Source organism: Strigops habroptila, chromosome 5 (genome assembly GCF_004027225.2).
Source record: "Strigops habroptila isolate Jane chromosome 5, bStrHab1.2.pri, whole genome shotgun sequence".
In the NCBI taxonomy this organism is placed as follows: domain Eukaryota; kingdom Metazoa; phylum Chordata; class Aves; order Psittaciformes; family Psittacidae; genus Strigops; species Strigops habroptila.
This window is the reverse complement of record NC_044281.2, coordinates 82,920,399-82,935,625: the sequence shown is the minus strand read 5'-3', so window position 1 is coordinate 82,935,625 and position 15,227 is coordinate 82,920,399. Positions and strand designations below refer to the sequence as shown.

Genomic DNA, 15,227 nt, shown 5'->3' with positions numbered 1-15,227 from the left:
GTTTTCAAGTTTTGTTGTATTTTGAGAAGAGGCAGACCCCAAAAAGTTCTGGAAATAGAATAACTAGAAATAGCTTTACAGACATGACAGGGCAGTGAAAGAGGGAAACTCTCCAGCAATAGTAACTGTCAAGTAAGGTTTACAGTTAAAGTTGGTGACATGCTGAAATGTTTTGAAGAGTCAGATCCATGGTTCATATATTTTTTTAAGGAGCAAACGTCACTGGTAAGGGTGCAAACTAATGTTAAATTACTACAACAATTTCTCTGCTGCAAAATAGATGTTTAGTTCTTATTTTGGTCTAATAACTGCAGGTGACTCACAGTGGACATAAGCCATTGCTTTGCAAACACAGAAAGAAGTCACTCTGTCTGCACTGGTGGTGCATGAGCTCTGCTGTATCAGTGAGGATTCCAGCAGAGCAACCTCCACTCATCTGGGCTGTTCAGCACAGCAGTCCTGATGCATTTTCCCAAAGACCTGTGACAAAATCTGTCTGTAATTCTGGGGGCACCAGAAGAATTCCAAGGAGCCTCTGAACCCCCCTGAGCCATGGCACTGAAGTGCTCTACCTTGAGCTAGCCTGGCCGACCACAGCGAAGAGTTCCCAGCTCGGAGCAGGGGCCGACCTGCACAACAGGCAACCTCGAGAGAAGTCAAACAAACACCACAGGATAAGCAAATGCTCAGGTTTGGTACCGGAGCCCAGGATATGTCATGTTTTGACATAAAGACAGACCTCCCAGGCTGGATGGCAGTGTCAGCTAAACCCACTCTGAAGGGTAAGTTTTTTCAAAGCCATTTGGATCTGGATGCCATATTCTGACCAAGACTAAATAAAACAAGTAAGAGGCAGAGGTTCCTCTTCTCCTTGGTACTACTGGAAATCTGGGTCTAGTTACTAATTTTAGCCTCTGCACAGAACATCAAAAGGAATTGCTTAATGCAATCTTAAAATGAACAATTCCATGTTATTGGAATCACTGAAATCCTTTTGTAAAGTACTCATTATAGTAGTTACAATCGGAGTTACTTTATGAAATGCATCCTCTTTTATAAAAGCTACATGGTGTACTGTATATACGTTTCAAAGCACTGAAGTTCAGCCAGAAAACAACAGGGCAATGAGAAACATGACTGACTTTTGCCTGCTTTCATACTTACCCCCCCATACTGGTGCAAGAAAGGAGACCCCAAGGAAGCCACTAAATATCAGCAATTTGGTCATGGAGGAGAGCAGCTGAACATGATTCAGTGTGACAAGAGGCACTGTGATTTGGCTAAACCATTTCTCAGGGCACTTTGTAAGGAGGATCAGCAGCATTATTCCTTTAATAGCCATGTCTAATGCAATAGCCAGCTGGGTTTTGTCCCAGACCAAGGTATCAGCATCAGGTCAGAAGGTAACATTCTGTTTACACGATTATTTCCTAAAGCACTTATCTTCTCCTCGGTGTGAAAGTTGACTTTTCTGTTTGTAAGGAGGCCTAAAGAATTGAGGGAATGGGAAAAATTAGCTACACTGAGCTGGAGCTGAATGGCATTAAGTGGGAGGTCTGAGAAAGGCTGCTGCGGCGCTCAGCAGGACACCTTATTACCCGCGTCATCGCAGTTCATTCAGGCAAGCCATACCAGTGTCACCAGCATTCCCACACAAAGACAAAGTTCTTCACACAGTCTATAAACATGCCTCCCTGGCCAATTCATCCTCACTTGACAGTGCTGAAAAGAGGGGCTCGAGGGGGGTTTTTGTTGTTTTTTTTTTAAGCACAACAATAACATAACAAAACCAAAGGCAGCCCTGCAGCTTGGCCCGGCAGGCTGAATGCAGCGGAAGGAGGGACACTGTCACGTTGCTTGGGAAGAAACAATCCAGAGGTCAGGCCATATTTTATTCAGTGAGCAAATTTTTATAATAACTAAATGTGTTTAAGCTGAATACTCGCTAACATGAGCACTTGCCTATTTCTCACACAACTTTTGAGGCAAGGTATTCTCTTTCCAATAGGCCTTTATTTTGGCACTCAACCCACGCAGAGGCATTAAAGGTACAAAAGCTGCTTTTACAATGAACAACTGCCTATATGGAATGTTCTTTCGTAAGTAAGGGAGTATGAAAACCACAACTAAGTACGCTGAGGAGAGGGTAGCCCAGTCTCGGTGTGGCAATCCCTTCTCAGGTTAAACTGCTAACCTGGTTTGTTGCTGACCTCAGCGGAGCATTGAACAAAGGTTCTGGTTTGATCTCAAACCAGCAAAGGCCACGCTGCCCCTGTCTCTGCCTGGGATGGTCAAACCTTTTCACGTGTCGGCTGATGGTGAGCTGCCCAGGGACCACTGAGGCCGAGCCAGCCGTCGGCACCTCACTGCATGTGGCGCAGGAGCCTGGGCCTGGCGGAGGCACCGTGCAGCACCGGGAGCATCACCACAAGGCTACCGGTGAGGCGGCAGAAAGTGACTTGACCATCCCGTCGGTGGGAGCCAAGAGCAGTATGGAGGTAGCAGGTGACCTGCAGATAAGGAGGTTAAACACACTTTCTTTATCTCTAATGCCAGAAGTAGTAACAACTCCTGCAGTGACTTCTGGTGGAAAGTCAAGGAACGGCGACAGCGAAACCTGTCTTCTGCCACATTTATGATAAGCAACTGAAGATCAGCTCTGAGACCTGCTTGAGCGAGGCCAGAGGAGGCCACGGAGCTGCTGCGAGGGCTGGAGCAGCTCTGCTCTGGAGCCAGGCTGAGAGAGCTGGGCTGGGGCAGCCTGGAGAAGAGAAGGCTCCTGAAGGGGACACCTTAGAGCAGCTCCAGTGCCTAAAGGGGCTCCAGGAAACCTGGAGAGGGGCTTTGGACAAGGGCCTGTAGGGACAGGACAAGGGGAATGGCTTGAACCTGCCAGAGGGGAGATTGAGATGAGCTCTGAGGCAGAAGCTCTTCCCTGTGAGGGTGCTGAGGCGCTGGCACAGGGTGCCCAGAGAAGCTGTGGCTGCCCCATCCCTGGCAGTGTTCAAGGCCAGGTTGGACACAGGGGTTTGGAGCAACCTGCTCTAGTGGAAGGTGTCCCTGCCCGTGGCAGGGGGTTGGAACTGGATGAGCTTTAAGGACACTTCCAACACAAACCAGTCTGGGATTATACGATCAAGAGAATGGAAATGTTTGGGTCTGGCTTAAACGGAACAGGAACACAGGACTGATGTGTGGCCTTTCAGATTTCTGCTGTTCCTATCCTTGTGACTTTTCCTTGATCAGTTTTAGTCACAGAGATCAGCTTGCAACCTGCAGCTCAAGAACTGGTCCTGTAGGGAATCCACCTCCAGCAGAGGTTTTGGAGAAGTCTTTGAAACAGAACCCTGCCAGCCCTTTGCAGCACAGTCAGTGCTCAGCTCCCACCATTTTGTGTTCTCAGATACATATTTAGAAACAAAATCCAGAAAAATTCCCATCAGTTCTGAATAGAAGTTATCTGGTGACTATCTAAGTGTGCCTCAAAAGCCATGACATAAGTGCCCTCATTGGCATGCCTGAGGTGTTGTAGTGCTGCCATTAAAAAGATAAAGTTTATCATATTTTTGTGCCTTGTTCTTTCTGATATAATAGCTAAAACCTATTAATAACACCAAAACATCTCAAAAGGTCACGCAGGATACAGCAAGATGAAGGGAATTGTCAAGAAGCTTAGGCAATCATCTTAGCACTCAAGACATCTGCCAGGGCTGTTTAACTAATATGTGATGTTCGCTTTTAATTTCAATATAGTGCCATTTGGGCAAAAATGTTGTATTTTTTAATTAATTACAATGTCAGCAGCTATTAAGATTAAAAGAAAGACCACATCAATAATAAATACTTAATCCAAAGAAAGGATTACAAGAAGAGCAATAAAAATCAATTTTTAGAGCTGGAAAATTGTGACTTTTTCCTCACTTGACTGGTATTTTCATTATATTGACAAACCCATGATCTTACCTGACACTGACATTCGCCTAATGAAATAGCAGCCATGTATAATGATGTAAGTCCTTGTCAATTTTGCTACAGGAGAACACAACGCTACGGCACTGGTGGTGTGTTACAGAGACATTTTCTTGCTCTTCATCTGATGCAAGAGAAAACAACAAAAAGAAACCAGAGAAATTGCTCGTCTTTTTCAGTCTTCCTTTATGATGGAAGATAAAAATCCTTCCACATAACTTCTGGAAATCCTCAGTGTTGGTAACACTTGGTCACAAGCAGGCAGCAGGTAAGTGCTCTATGTTAACTTGCATGAAGACCAAGACGTCGCAATTCTTGCTTACTGTTCTACATGGCTTGGATGTCGGGAGGAAAACAGAACTCCTGAGTTCACTTAGCACTAAAAGTGTAGATAGCACTGCAACCACTTCAAGAACGGGGTAACACAAACTGCTGGGAACACAGAAAGTCTTCACACAAAGGATTAAAAAATACCTGACATTGAGAAAAGCTAGCAAGAAATTTCACATACTTAATTGCTAGAACCATAGAGGATCACAGACTGGTTTGGGTTGGAAGGGACCTTAACGCTCATCCAGTTCCAACCCCTGCCACGGGCAGGGACACCTTCCACTAGAGCTGGTTGCTCTAAGCCCTGTCCAACCTGGCCTTCCTTATCTTAGGCATTTATCCCTTTGAAAATAGTACTGCAGTGAACTACTGAACTGAGAGAGGAAACAAAATGGGCAGAAACATCTGAAGTGCTAAAAAGAAGGGAAAACCCTCTCTTTCAACAGACCACAGCGGTTAAAAAAATGAAAGCTGTCAACTTTAGCTTTGAATAAAGGCAATTCTGGTGGATATAGAGATACAGGAGTGAGAACTGAATCATCTGAGCTGCATTTTCAACCCTACAACAATGGAAGGAGAAAGAAGCTTTCACAGAATGTGAGGCAGTTACAGCTATTTACTGGTCGGTCCATGAAGAACATCTGCCAAGTCCATCTACATCTATCTCGGCACTTGGACAGATAGATAAGAGGCTAAAATGCTGTAACTTGCATCTGGTTATTTACCTGCTGGGGAGAAAATATGTGTCTTTCCAGGACATAAATCCAAGACCCAGAGACAACAACCTCCTACCTCCCTATGGGAGTGCAAACGTTGGGATATGGTTATTCACGCATTGCCCATAGGCTCAAACCAAGCAGAATGGAGCTTTCAGCCATTTCTCCATTTTATAACTATCAGCTCATAGCATCATCTTACAGCAAGCATTGTAAATAAAATCACAATAGCAATTTATTTTCATTTCTCTGCAAATGAATAAGAATTGGATCAACAGCCCATATAGATTCTTCTTAATTGAATCACAGCTATCCTGGAAGATGATATGGCCATACGAGAGAACATTTCAAAAGACACAAACCACAATGAATGCTGATGTGAGTGTCACCTTTAGCTAGACACTAATGACTGCTCTTTATCTAGCTCCAGACTCTCTGAGGAACAAATTACAGTAAAAGAAGAAATGTAACTCAATGAGAACGTGACGCACTGTGCACATTCCTCTATAAAGCTGCTTTCAGAGCAAAATCAAGCAGGCAACAAGTGATTTGCAGCCATTTCTTTTTCAAGAGGAACTCTCTCTTTCCTTCAGTTGTCTCTATTTGATTACACAAATTCTCACAGGAGTAGTATTTTTTACAGTACACCCAATCCAGCCTGTAGTTACACCAGTTATGTCCTACTTGAACGACACGGGAGCCAACTGAAGCGGCTGCAGGAGAACCTATTACTGGAAAGCAGGTAGGGCGGAGTAAAACCCTGATGAAGGATGAGGAGGAGGTTCGGTACTGCCAAAAGCACCCCCAGCTCCTGGCAGGCTCAGAATCCCTCATCACCATCTACACTGCAGGGCCATTAGCTTGCTTTGTGACAACAACTGCTGGAAAGCCCTCAGGAGCCTGCAGAGCTTTTATGTCCCCACTCCTCCTGAAAGAGCCACAGTTCTATTCCCATCGGCAAAGTGAAGAGTGACTTTGTGCATCTACACTATTTTTTAAGCGACACCTTTCTGTGTGACACCTGCAAGTTCTTAAAGGTGGATTTTGGATTTTGGACTGCTGGATTCTGGACTGCTGACTCTTCAGCCGTTGATTCCAAATCTACTATCGCTTGCACAGGTTTCTTTTTATCATGAGAGAAAAAACCCCAGGTCTTTAATTTAAAATTTGAATATTAAATGCTGCAAATATATTAGTCACCTGTTTAGTTACTAATTAATGCCAAAAAGAAAAAGAAATACTAAAAAAAGGCCCAAATGCTGAAAACAACAGAATAAGGGCAAAATTACTGACCAGGAATGTCAGAAATCATCACTCATTTCTTATGGAAATGCATTCCTCATGTCCGTAACATTATAATCACGTGTATTTTCTGTTACAATGCACACAACTGCAAAATTGTTTTTCTGCTAAAAATACGCCCTAACTCAAATTCAGAATGTGTTTGTGACCAAAGGACACGGGAGGGAGTTTGGGACAACTGCACCAGACATGCACAAGCTCGAGCTAGGAGAAAAACACGGAGCAAAGAAAAAGTGTCTGTGACTGTATTTGACAGGTTGAGAGTAACAAGACAATTTTGCTGGATTTACTCTTTAAAGAGCATATTATACAAACAGGCTAATTTTGAGAGCACTTAACCTTAGTTTAAGGGGGGGGATGAGTGCATATGAATGAGATGAGTCTCAGGATGTTTAATGAAAAGCTGTCTTTTTGAATGTGGTCTCGGGTTTTAAACCTTTGTTAGCAGACATTTGGGCGGAAGGTTTATTTGCGCATTCTGTCTGAATACACAGAAATTCCTCTAACCATCCCGAGGTGCATGACTGGAGTTAAAACCACTGCTGCAAAAAATAAAGTACCAAAAATAAAATCCCCCCAAAGGAGCTGCTCCAAGGATCTTCTCAAATGACCCAGATCTTTGGAGTGAAGTTTTCCTTTGCCTAGAAACTAAGTGGCTTTTCTTTTGCTCATTCAGCTGCTAGTTCTGGGAAAAGCCCAAAGAGAAACATTTAGATTGGAGGGGTCTTTGAGAAGATGTGACAGTTGACTGATGAGCATCCATAAAATGACAAAGAATAGTTGTGTGGAGCCGGTGCATCACATCGCCTCTCCCTGGGAAACTAATTGCTCTGAATTGTTAATAGTAACATTATTTTTCTGGCAATCATTTCTTTTGAATACCCAAAATGAGCATGAAACAGCTCCTTTGACCGGACATAAAAGTTAAATGTCCCAATGTTGATCAAATTAACTTCAGCTATGTGACAATGGACTATATTTGTGAGAAAATAATGAAGGGCACAAAGGGGAGCTTTATGCCAAGATTTCACAGTTGTAATGTAAAAATGTTTCTGTTGAACTAGGCCAGGGAACATTTCAATAGGGAAACAGAAGAGCACTGTCACTTTCTTGAAAAAAAACCACATTCATTTTATGGATCTGAATGCTCCAGATAATTTCAGGAAGTTTAAATGGCTGCACAGCAGGACCCGCCGTATCAGGCTCACATCTCACATCCTGCCCTTTGCGAACGCGCTCCTCATACTTTTAAAGGACCCTGGGCTACGGCTTTGGCTCAGTCCCTGGCCAGGCCACTAATTCAGGGGACACTTTTCTCCAGCAAGGGTCTAAAGGACATGACCAATAGGCCAATATGATTAATTAATATGACACATGCACAAGCATCAATTACAGCAGGTCAAGAAAGACTAAAGTAAAATGTAAATGACATTTCCTCGTGTATAGCTTAAACCCTCTGACTTTAGAAAACACAGACCCCCAAGTATTATGGAAACAGGGATAACTGTATGTGGGAATTACCCAAATTGGGCCTGGAAGAACTTTTTTGCCCCACAAAATATGAAGCAGGTGTTCTTATTCCCATTTGTAAAGCAAAATCAGTTTTGGCTGTATCTGTGCCTATCTGGAACAATGTAACTGACTTTTGGGAATTAAGTTTGGGTTTATATTAGCATTGACCAAGACTCCTCACACACACCAATTCTGTACATACACACTGTGTATGTGTTTGTAAATACACAAGCATTTGCTTCACACCAGTGTAATTCCAGCTCTCTTAGTCTTTAAAACATCTGTCCAACACCACATTTTCTTTGCACTTGCTCAATGGCAAATGCTGAAACCAGTCTGGCCCAGCACACTAGCCATCTGCACACAATCTTCTCACTCTGTAATTCATTTTTAACATTATTAAAGCTGAACCACTTCAGAACATCACTATCAGATCAAGCCTTCCTACTCCCCACGCAGGTTCTTACGACTATGAATAGATTCCCTCAGGAGAAAACTTTTAGTGACAAACTGAAATCATTCACTTGGCACTTTTTCCTTGTCCCCGCAGCCCTGTCCCTTGCAGTAACTCAGGGATGCTGCACAGTTCCAGTGTTAAAACCTCGGAGTTACAATAACTTTGGGGAAACCAACTACCCTGGTCACTTTAACAGTGAAACTAATTAATTTGAGCTTTATTTGCAAACTCTTTTCTGTGTTCCAAACTCCTATGATGGCTTTTACCTTACATGAAAAGGCTGCACTAAACTCATGTTTATGAAGATGCAACAGGAGCAGGACTGTGCTTTCCCTTGCTCCCACAGTGACCCAAACCAACTGTGAGAAGGTGTTTCTGCTTCATTCAGTGAAGGTTTAGCTCATTAAACTGTTTTCCTTCTCAGTATTGTTCACTGGGTTTGAACTGCATTGCTGTTAAATGCTCTTTAGCAGTTTAAAGGCTTTAAAGGAAAAGACTTACCAGTCTCTGTTTTTAACAGCACTAAATCTGCATTATTAGTTCATGCAGATAAGGGGATTTAAAAGCTCAGCTTGAAACCTCTCTCTTCTGTATTTATCTGACACTGCATAGTTCCAGTAGCTCAGCTGGAAATGTAGATCTATGAAGCTTTAAAGAGAGATTAAAGCCAAGAAAAGAAGTACTTTCGCCCGATAGACGCTCTCACTTTCCCTTTTCCTACTGTCTGAAGGGGTGATGGCAGACAATGGCCAAAGATGGTTCCCAAAACCCTCTGAATGGGGACACTGTTGGTGGCAGCATTCATTCAGAGCGAGCTCCAGTGTATTGTCCTCCCCAATCAGGGGATCAGAATAGAGTTTGCTGGTGGCTGCCAAAAGGTTAGCGCTGCCGATGAAAGGGGGTTCCCATTATTCACTGCTCTTACAGAACTCCCCTTTTGTGGCAGGCAGCCCATCACCGCGCTGCGGAGGTCCGGATCTGCGGCTGGCTGCTCCCTCCCAATGCACAATTGCGCTGAATGCCAGCTCACAGGAGCGCTGTGCAACCGGAGCCCCGAGGACAGGGGAGCTGGGGCAGGTTTTGGCAGTGTCACATTTTAATGATAGACCATCCTGACATCTCTGACCCAGAGCTGACACTAATACCACCATCCTGCTACCTTACCCTTGCCCGGGCATCGTGGGAGGTCCAGAGCCAACACTGGCTCCTGAAGCACAGTGCAAGCTGTAAACAAGTGTGCAGTAAATAATGCGGGAGGTTTACACAGGTTTGCTACAGTTCCCTCGTGCAAAGCAAGGGAAAAGGAGAGGAGACCAATGGAGCCAAGAAAAAATGAGATAAACCCAGGCCGCTCCCACACTGCTGTGTGTGACAGGACCCGAAAACTTGTCTCTCAAACTGCACTGGGATCTTACTGTGTCTGTCCCCTTTTTTATAAAGATCTTTAGAGGTATCTCTTATAAACCACCGCATTCTACCAGCCTGCAAACCTCCCAAGTGCCCCCAGTAGTTTCTGACGATTTGGACAGGTTTTACAAGCCATACAAGAGCAGACATACTGGATTTTTCCTCGTTATCCTTGTATCACACCCCTCCCCACCCCCCCAAGTGAAAATAAAAGCCTATTTTTGAGAAATTCTTACTCAGCCCTCTGCTGGGGTGCACAGGAAAAGCACTTCTTCAGACAGAGTGGGGAAAGCAGCCTCTTCTGCTAAACTATCTGCCTCAAAGAAGATAAAACTTACAGAAAGAAATAAAACTTTGGATGGAAAGTAACTGAAAGGGTATTTATGCCCCATGCCACGTTTCAGAACCTCTTCCAGTGAAAATCTACAGTGTTTGCCATGGCTGCTTTGAGGAGACACTTCCCAGCTCTATTTCTCAGGCAGTCAAGCAGTACCTCAAGAGGAATAAATGCCTGTTCACTTTGCCAAAGCACATGTGCCCATGCAGAAATCACACTTCTTTGCTCGAGAAAAAGCTGTCTTCTTTTCCCCCGACTTTATAACTGCTAATCAGGGCCGCTGTAAATTATTGGGTGTTTTGGGGCCTATCCCCTGTATTGTACCACCCACCAGATGAATCAACTCTGTAGCACATGTTACTAATAACGGTAATGACTGCACACAAACGCCGTGCTGCTGCTTGAGAAAGATTAGCTGCCTACTGCACTCAGCTAGGCCTGAGATTAGAACAGCACAGGGTTTAGTGCTGGGGGGAGCTCATGGCTTATGAGGAGAGGGTGGAAGAGCTGGATTTGTTCAGTTTACAGAAGGGAAGACTCCAGCAGGATTCTCCTGCTGGCTTCATCTATTTGGTAGTTACAGAAAAGACAGCGCCAGACTCTGCCCAGTGACACATGCCAAAAGATGAGGGTGATAGGAAATCCTGTCAGCATATGAGGGAGAAAAAGCTCCACAACGAGGGCAGCCAAACCCAGGAACAAGTGGCCCAGAGACACTACAGGTCACCGTGCGTGGAGCTTTTCCAAGCTTGGCTGGGTAAGCCTTGAACAACCTGATCTGATGCTGAAGCCAGCCCTGCTCGGAGCAGGAGGATCGACAAGAGACTCCCAGAGGTCCCTTCCAGCTGGATTTAGTCTCTTGTTCTGTAACTGAAAACATACTTTCATGGCAGTGTTATCAAACTCCACGCAGACTGTAGAGCAGCTCACCTAACTAACACATTTGAAAACCAAACCTGCTTTCTGCTCTACAAGTTCTGGTGACTTCAGATTGATTCTCCAATCTCAGTAATTTAGCTTAACAGAGTAAAAGGCATAAACTGATCTGTAATTGGCACCATCTAGAAAACTCCCATAAGAAGTGACCATTGTCAGTGCACAGCACAAAAACCTCTGCATTTCTGTGTGTGCCTTTTGAAACATCTTTTATATGCTGCTTATGAACAGAGAAGTTTGAAAGAGGCTAGTAAAGGCTAATACATACCTATCAAGTACATAGCCAAGAGCCTTATGCCGTATTCCTGAGTAAACCGATGGGCTTGTTTCCCAAGCAATTAAATTGGAAGCATCATGGAAAAGATGAATGTTTACCAAGTCAAAGGCACTATGACAAAAAAGGAAAAAAAAAATAAAATGATTCAGGATAAAAGAAAAAAACCATTTGTTGCATCAGCAAAGCATTGAACATAACAACACACACTGTATTTGCTCTCATGTATTTCCTCACACAGACTGTATAAAATTAAGCTCTCCTCACCAGGAAATCGTCACACACTATCATCAAACTTACAGCAGCTCCTCGACAAGGATGACTGCATCGAGGCTTTTAACTGAAACATGCATAACAGGAAAAGGAAAAGCTGTTTGTCAGTTACAGGCGGCAGAAATCAAGAGGTGCCCTCTCACTAAAGTGTATGCAAAACAAAATTGAACGTGCAAACAAACAACTTCAAGTTTATACAGCAGAACTGTGGCTTTGCAATAAACACAATGAAAAGCTACCGACAGGAGTATTTTACTGACATTAAAGGCTAAATCATATCACTGCAACTCCTCATCTGTCCTCTGGACTCCCTCGAGCAGGTCTCCCTATGATCACTATGCGTCCATCCTGTTTTCCCACTGTGATAGGTATCCATAACTACATCCCAACATACATTCGCTATCAGTGTGTAAGGTTTGTGGCACAGGGACTGGCGTTTGCATGGCTTGCACAGCACTTGGCTGGTAACAGTATTTTTAACAATAATAATGATGCTGACCTTACAATGAAGCTGTATGCAAATGTATTCTTGTACCTTAAATCACTTCCCCCAGTCCTGCTTTTCTCTGTGGCAGAAAACCTTCCTGTAGAAGGAATTTTCTGCTATAAACACACCCAGACAGAGGAGTTTCCCTTTGTCACCCGTGCTAATCACAACAGAGGTGTCACTTCTCACCGGCTGGGAGTCACCTGGAAGGCAAACTGTCCTTTGAGCTCTGCTTTCCCACTGCTGGCAGGCAGGACACATCCGAGTGGCAAACAGAAACCTGTCCAGTTGTTACGGCCAAACTGGCATTCTGCTTTATATCTGACTTCTTGTGTCCTACAGACCTGGTCTGCATCTTCTAGTGATGGGACATGGCAAGTCACAATGGAACTAGAAACATGGAATGTTCTTTTCACCTAGAGACACCACATCCCCCTAACAAAACCCCTCAAACCAACCAGTGCATGCAGCAATTCCTGCCTTGAGGGACTGAACCTCCAAAAGGGATACTCAGGGAACAGCATTGACAACACTGTATTTTGGAAAGGAGGTCCCCGCAGCACCTGCAGAAAGCAGGGTGCCCCATCAGCTCCCACACACATAATACTGCTACGTGCTATAAAAGCTGCTGCACTTGACTCTGAGGGCACAATTGTGGTTATTGTTTCAAAAAATACATTTTGGGTAGGCTCCATGAACACTAGTAATAATTATTACACTAGTGTTGGACTGGCAAGGGTAAAAAATGTCTTGGGTATAAATGAATCGATATCTTTAAACTTCTTGTAAACAGGGGAAGTTCAGGTTAGATGTAAGGCAGAAGCTCTTCCCTGTGAGGGTGCTGAGGCGCTGGCACAGGGTGCCCAGAGAAGCTGTGGCTGCCCCATCCCTGGCAGTGTTCAAGGCCAGGTTGGACACAGGGGCTTGGAGCAACCTGCTCTAGTGGAAGGTGTCCCTGCCCGTGGCAGGGGGTTGGAGCTGGAGGAGCTTTAAGGTCCCTCCAGCCTGAAGCAGTCTGGGATTCTATGGTTCTATGAAAGTTGCCAGCACTTAAAATGAGAAAAGACATTATGGGAAGAATGGAGGCAAAATGAAAGTGCCACAGCGCTGACCAAGTCCAATCTCAGTGACATTTTTAGGCAGGACACAGGGGTGGTCATACTGGGCTGGTCTCAAGCTCTCTGTCCAAGCATGCTTCATTTGTGTTCCTGCCCTTGGCAGCACAGGCATGCTCCGTGGGCACAGGAGCCCTGTCAGCTGCCCTGAGTGGGTTCTTGGTTTTCCTGTCTGACACTCCTGGGAGCAACACTGATGGCCACAGCAACACTCCTCAGCCGAGAGCTGCTCTTCCAGGCACTGTGTTACCTTCCACCTACAACTTCCCCATCCTTACATTCAAACCTTCATGATACTACTTGTCTTGACAAGTAATGACACCGATTTCCTTCTGCCCTTTCTGCGGGGGAGCCAGCAACCAGTCTCCAGAGGTTGCTCTTTCCAACTCCTACTGCAATACTCCCACCATTCTCGACTCAGTAAGATAATCATGAGACATATTCTACAACTCCTCCCTTGATCCTGTTCTACACTGTAGGCAATGAGTCAGTTATTCCCAATACTGTGTTTGTGCATTTGAATTCTCCTCTTGAAGCACAATGCTATGCACTTCCCTGACTGTAAGCTTGCAATCCTACTTCCTTTAAAATATCAAACCAATTTTGACTGCTGATTTTGGCTTCTGATGTACTTGCCAACATTCCCAGGGTGGTGCCATACCTACATTTATAAATGTATTCTCTACTCCACCCCCCTACCAAATATAAACTATATATGTAAATAGTATTGAAAACTGTCATGCATTCAGGGCACTACCGTGCACCTATTAACATGTAACACTAAGAACTACTGGCATAGAAATAAATGCCACCCCCTTACACTCAAGATGCTGAAAAAAAGGCAAAATGAAGTGCCCGCAGCTATGTAGCACTCTCATTTTTTCTTAAAATGAAATCTGAGTGCCCCAAGATTCTTTAATTCTTCATCCACATTAATCTAATGAAAAATAATGAGGTGACAAATGTGGATGCACAGAGGGACTCAGGTCACTGAATCACAGGGGAGGACAGGGGCTGTTCTCTGAAACCTGTTAAGATCACTTTTTTTGGCTGTTGGAAGCTCTCTGGGTTTGCCATGAGGTACACTCTGTAATGATGTGCAGGGAAATCCACAGCCCCCTCAAGGGTTCGCACAGGAGCATTCTCTCCTGCCTATATTTTTATTAACTACCAGCATGTAGAAATGTTTAATAAAAAGTCAGGATTATGAAAATGGCCAGAACTTTGATGACGTGCACAGACTGGGTTTGGACCCTCATTACACCACAGACAGACACACTGTGCACTTACACCTGAGCAGGTGTATTTTCTAACCCTCTGCATTTGCTATAATATTTCACTTTCCTTCTCCAGAAATGGTTCACAGGAACTTGTCCCTTTCACCCCTCCTTAGAAACATCTGAGATGTTGTTGGACCATGTGGACCACAGACTACTCCACATGCAGAACTAATACACACAGCTCACAGAAAGAGCTGGGAACCTCCTTGCTCCTACCTGCCGATACGCCCTTAGGAATCATAAGCATGGTACAGCATCTGATCAGAACAGCCAGCTACACTCCTCTTCTACGAACTATAATTTGCAATATCAACCTACAAGAGAACATTTCCTTTAAACCTATCTCTAAGAGCTGCTTTTTCTTGGAAAGGCCTAAAAATAAATTCGCAACATTTTTTTTTCTGCAAAGAGGGAATCCAAGAGGACAGGAGAGACAGGGCCTGGAAAAGTCATGGTATAAGAGCAAAGGCCAGATTAGCAACTGGTGCTAAATGCCCGCTTCTGCAGATTTCTGCTGCTGGAATCACATGCCATGTCCCAGAGATCTGGAAAAACTACCATGAACCTACGTTCTCCCAGAGCTGCCTGCCTGCCCGTCACGAGTCTGCAAAGGGAGAAAACCTGCTGCTTGTTCATTTTTCACAAGCTGTTTGCTCAATCTAATACAGATGCCAATGCAAAGCAGCAAGAGCACTGCTCAGCACTCAGCAGGCAGCCCGTGTGAATGCCCCTCAGGCCTTCAAATCAAACGTAGGATTTTAAAAAGTGAAACGATCACAGGAGGAAGGCAAAAACGTTGAACATTCACATATATTTAGGTGACTAGAACATA

General features: G+C 44.3%; 1 protein-coding gene across 3 annotated transcripts in view; it reads right to left on the bottom strand.

The window, feature by feature from the left end:
• Window positions 1-15,227, bottom strand: part of INPP5A (inositol polyphosphate-5-phosphatase A) — a 222,461-nt gene that overhangs the window by 73,782 nt on the left and 133,452 nt on the right. For all 3 annotated transcript variants that reach the window (XM_030486241.1, XM_030486240.1, XM_030486239.1), the window contains exon 8: window positions 11,235-11,354. In XM_030486241.1, coding sequence (XP_030342101.1) covers window positions 11,235-11,354 — 120 coding nt within the window. The remainder of the gene's footprint in view (window positions 1-11,234; window positions 11,355-15,227) is intronic.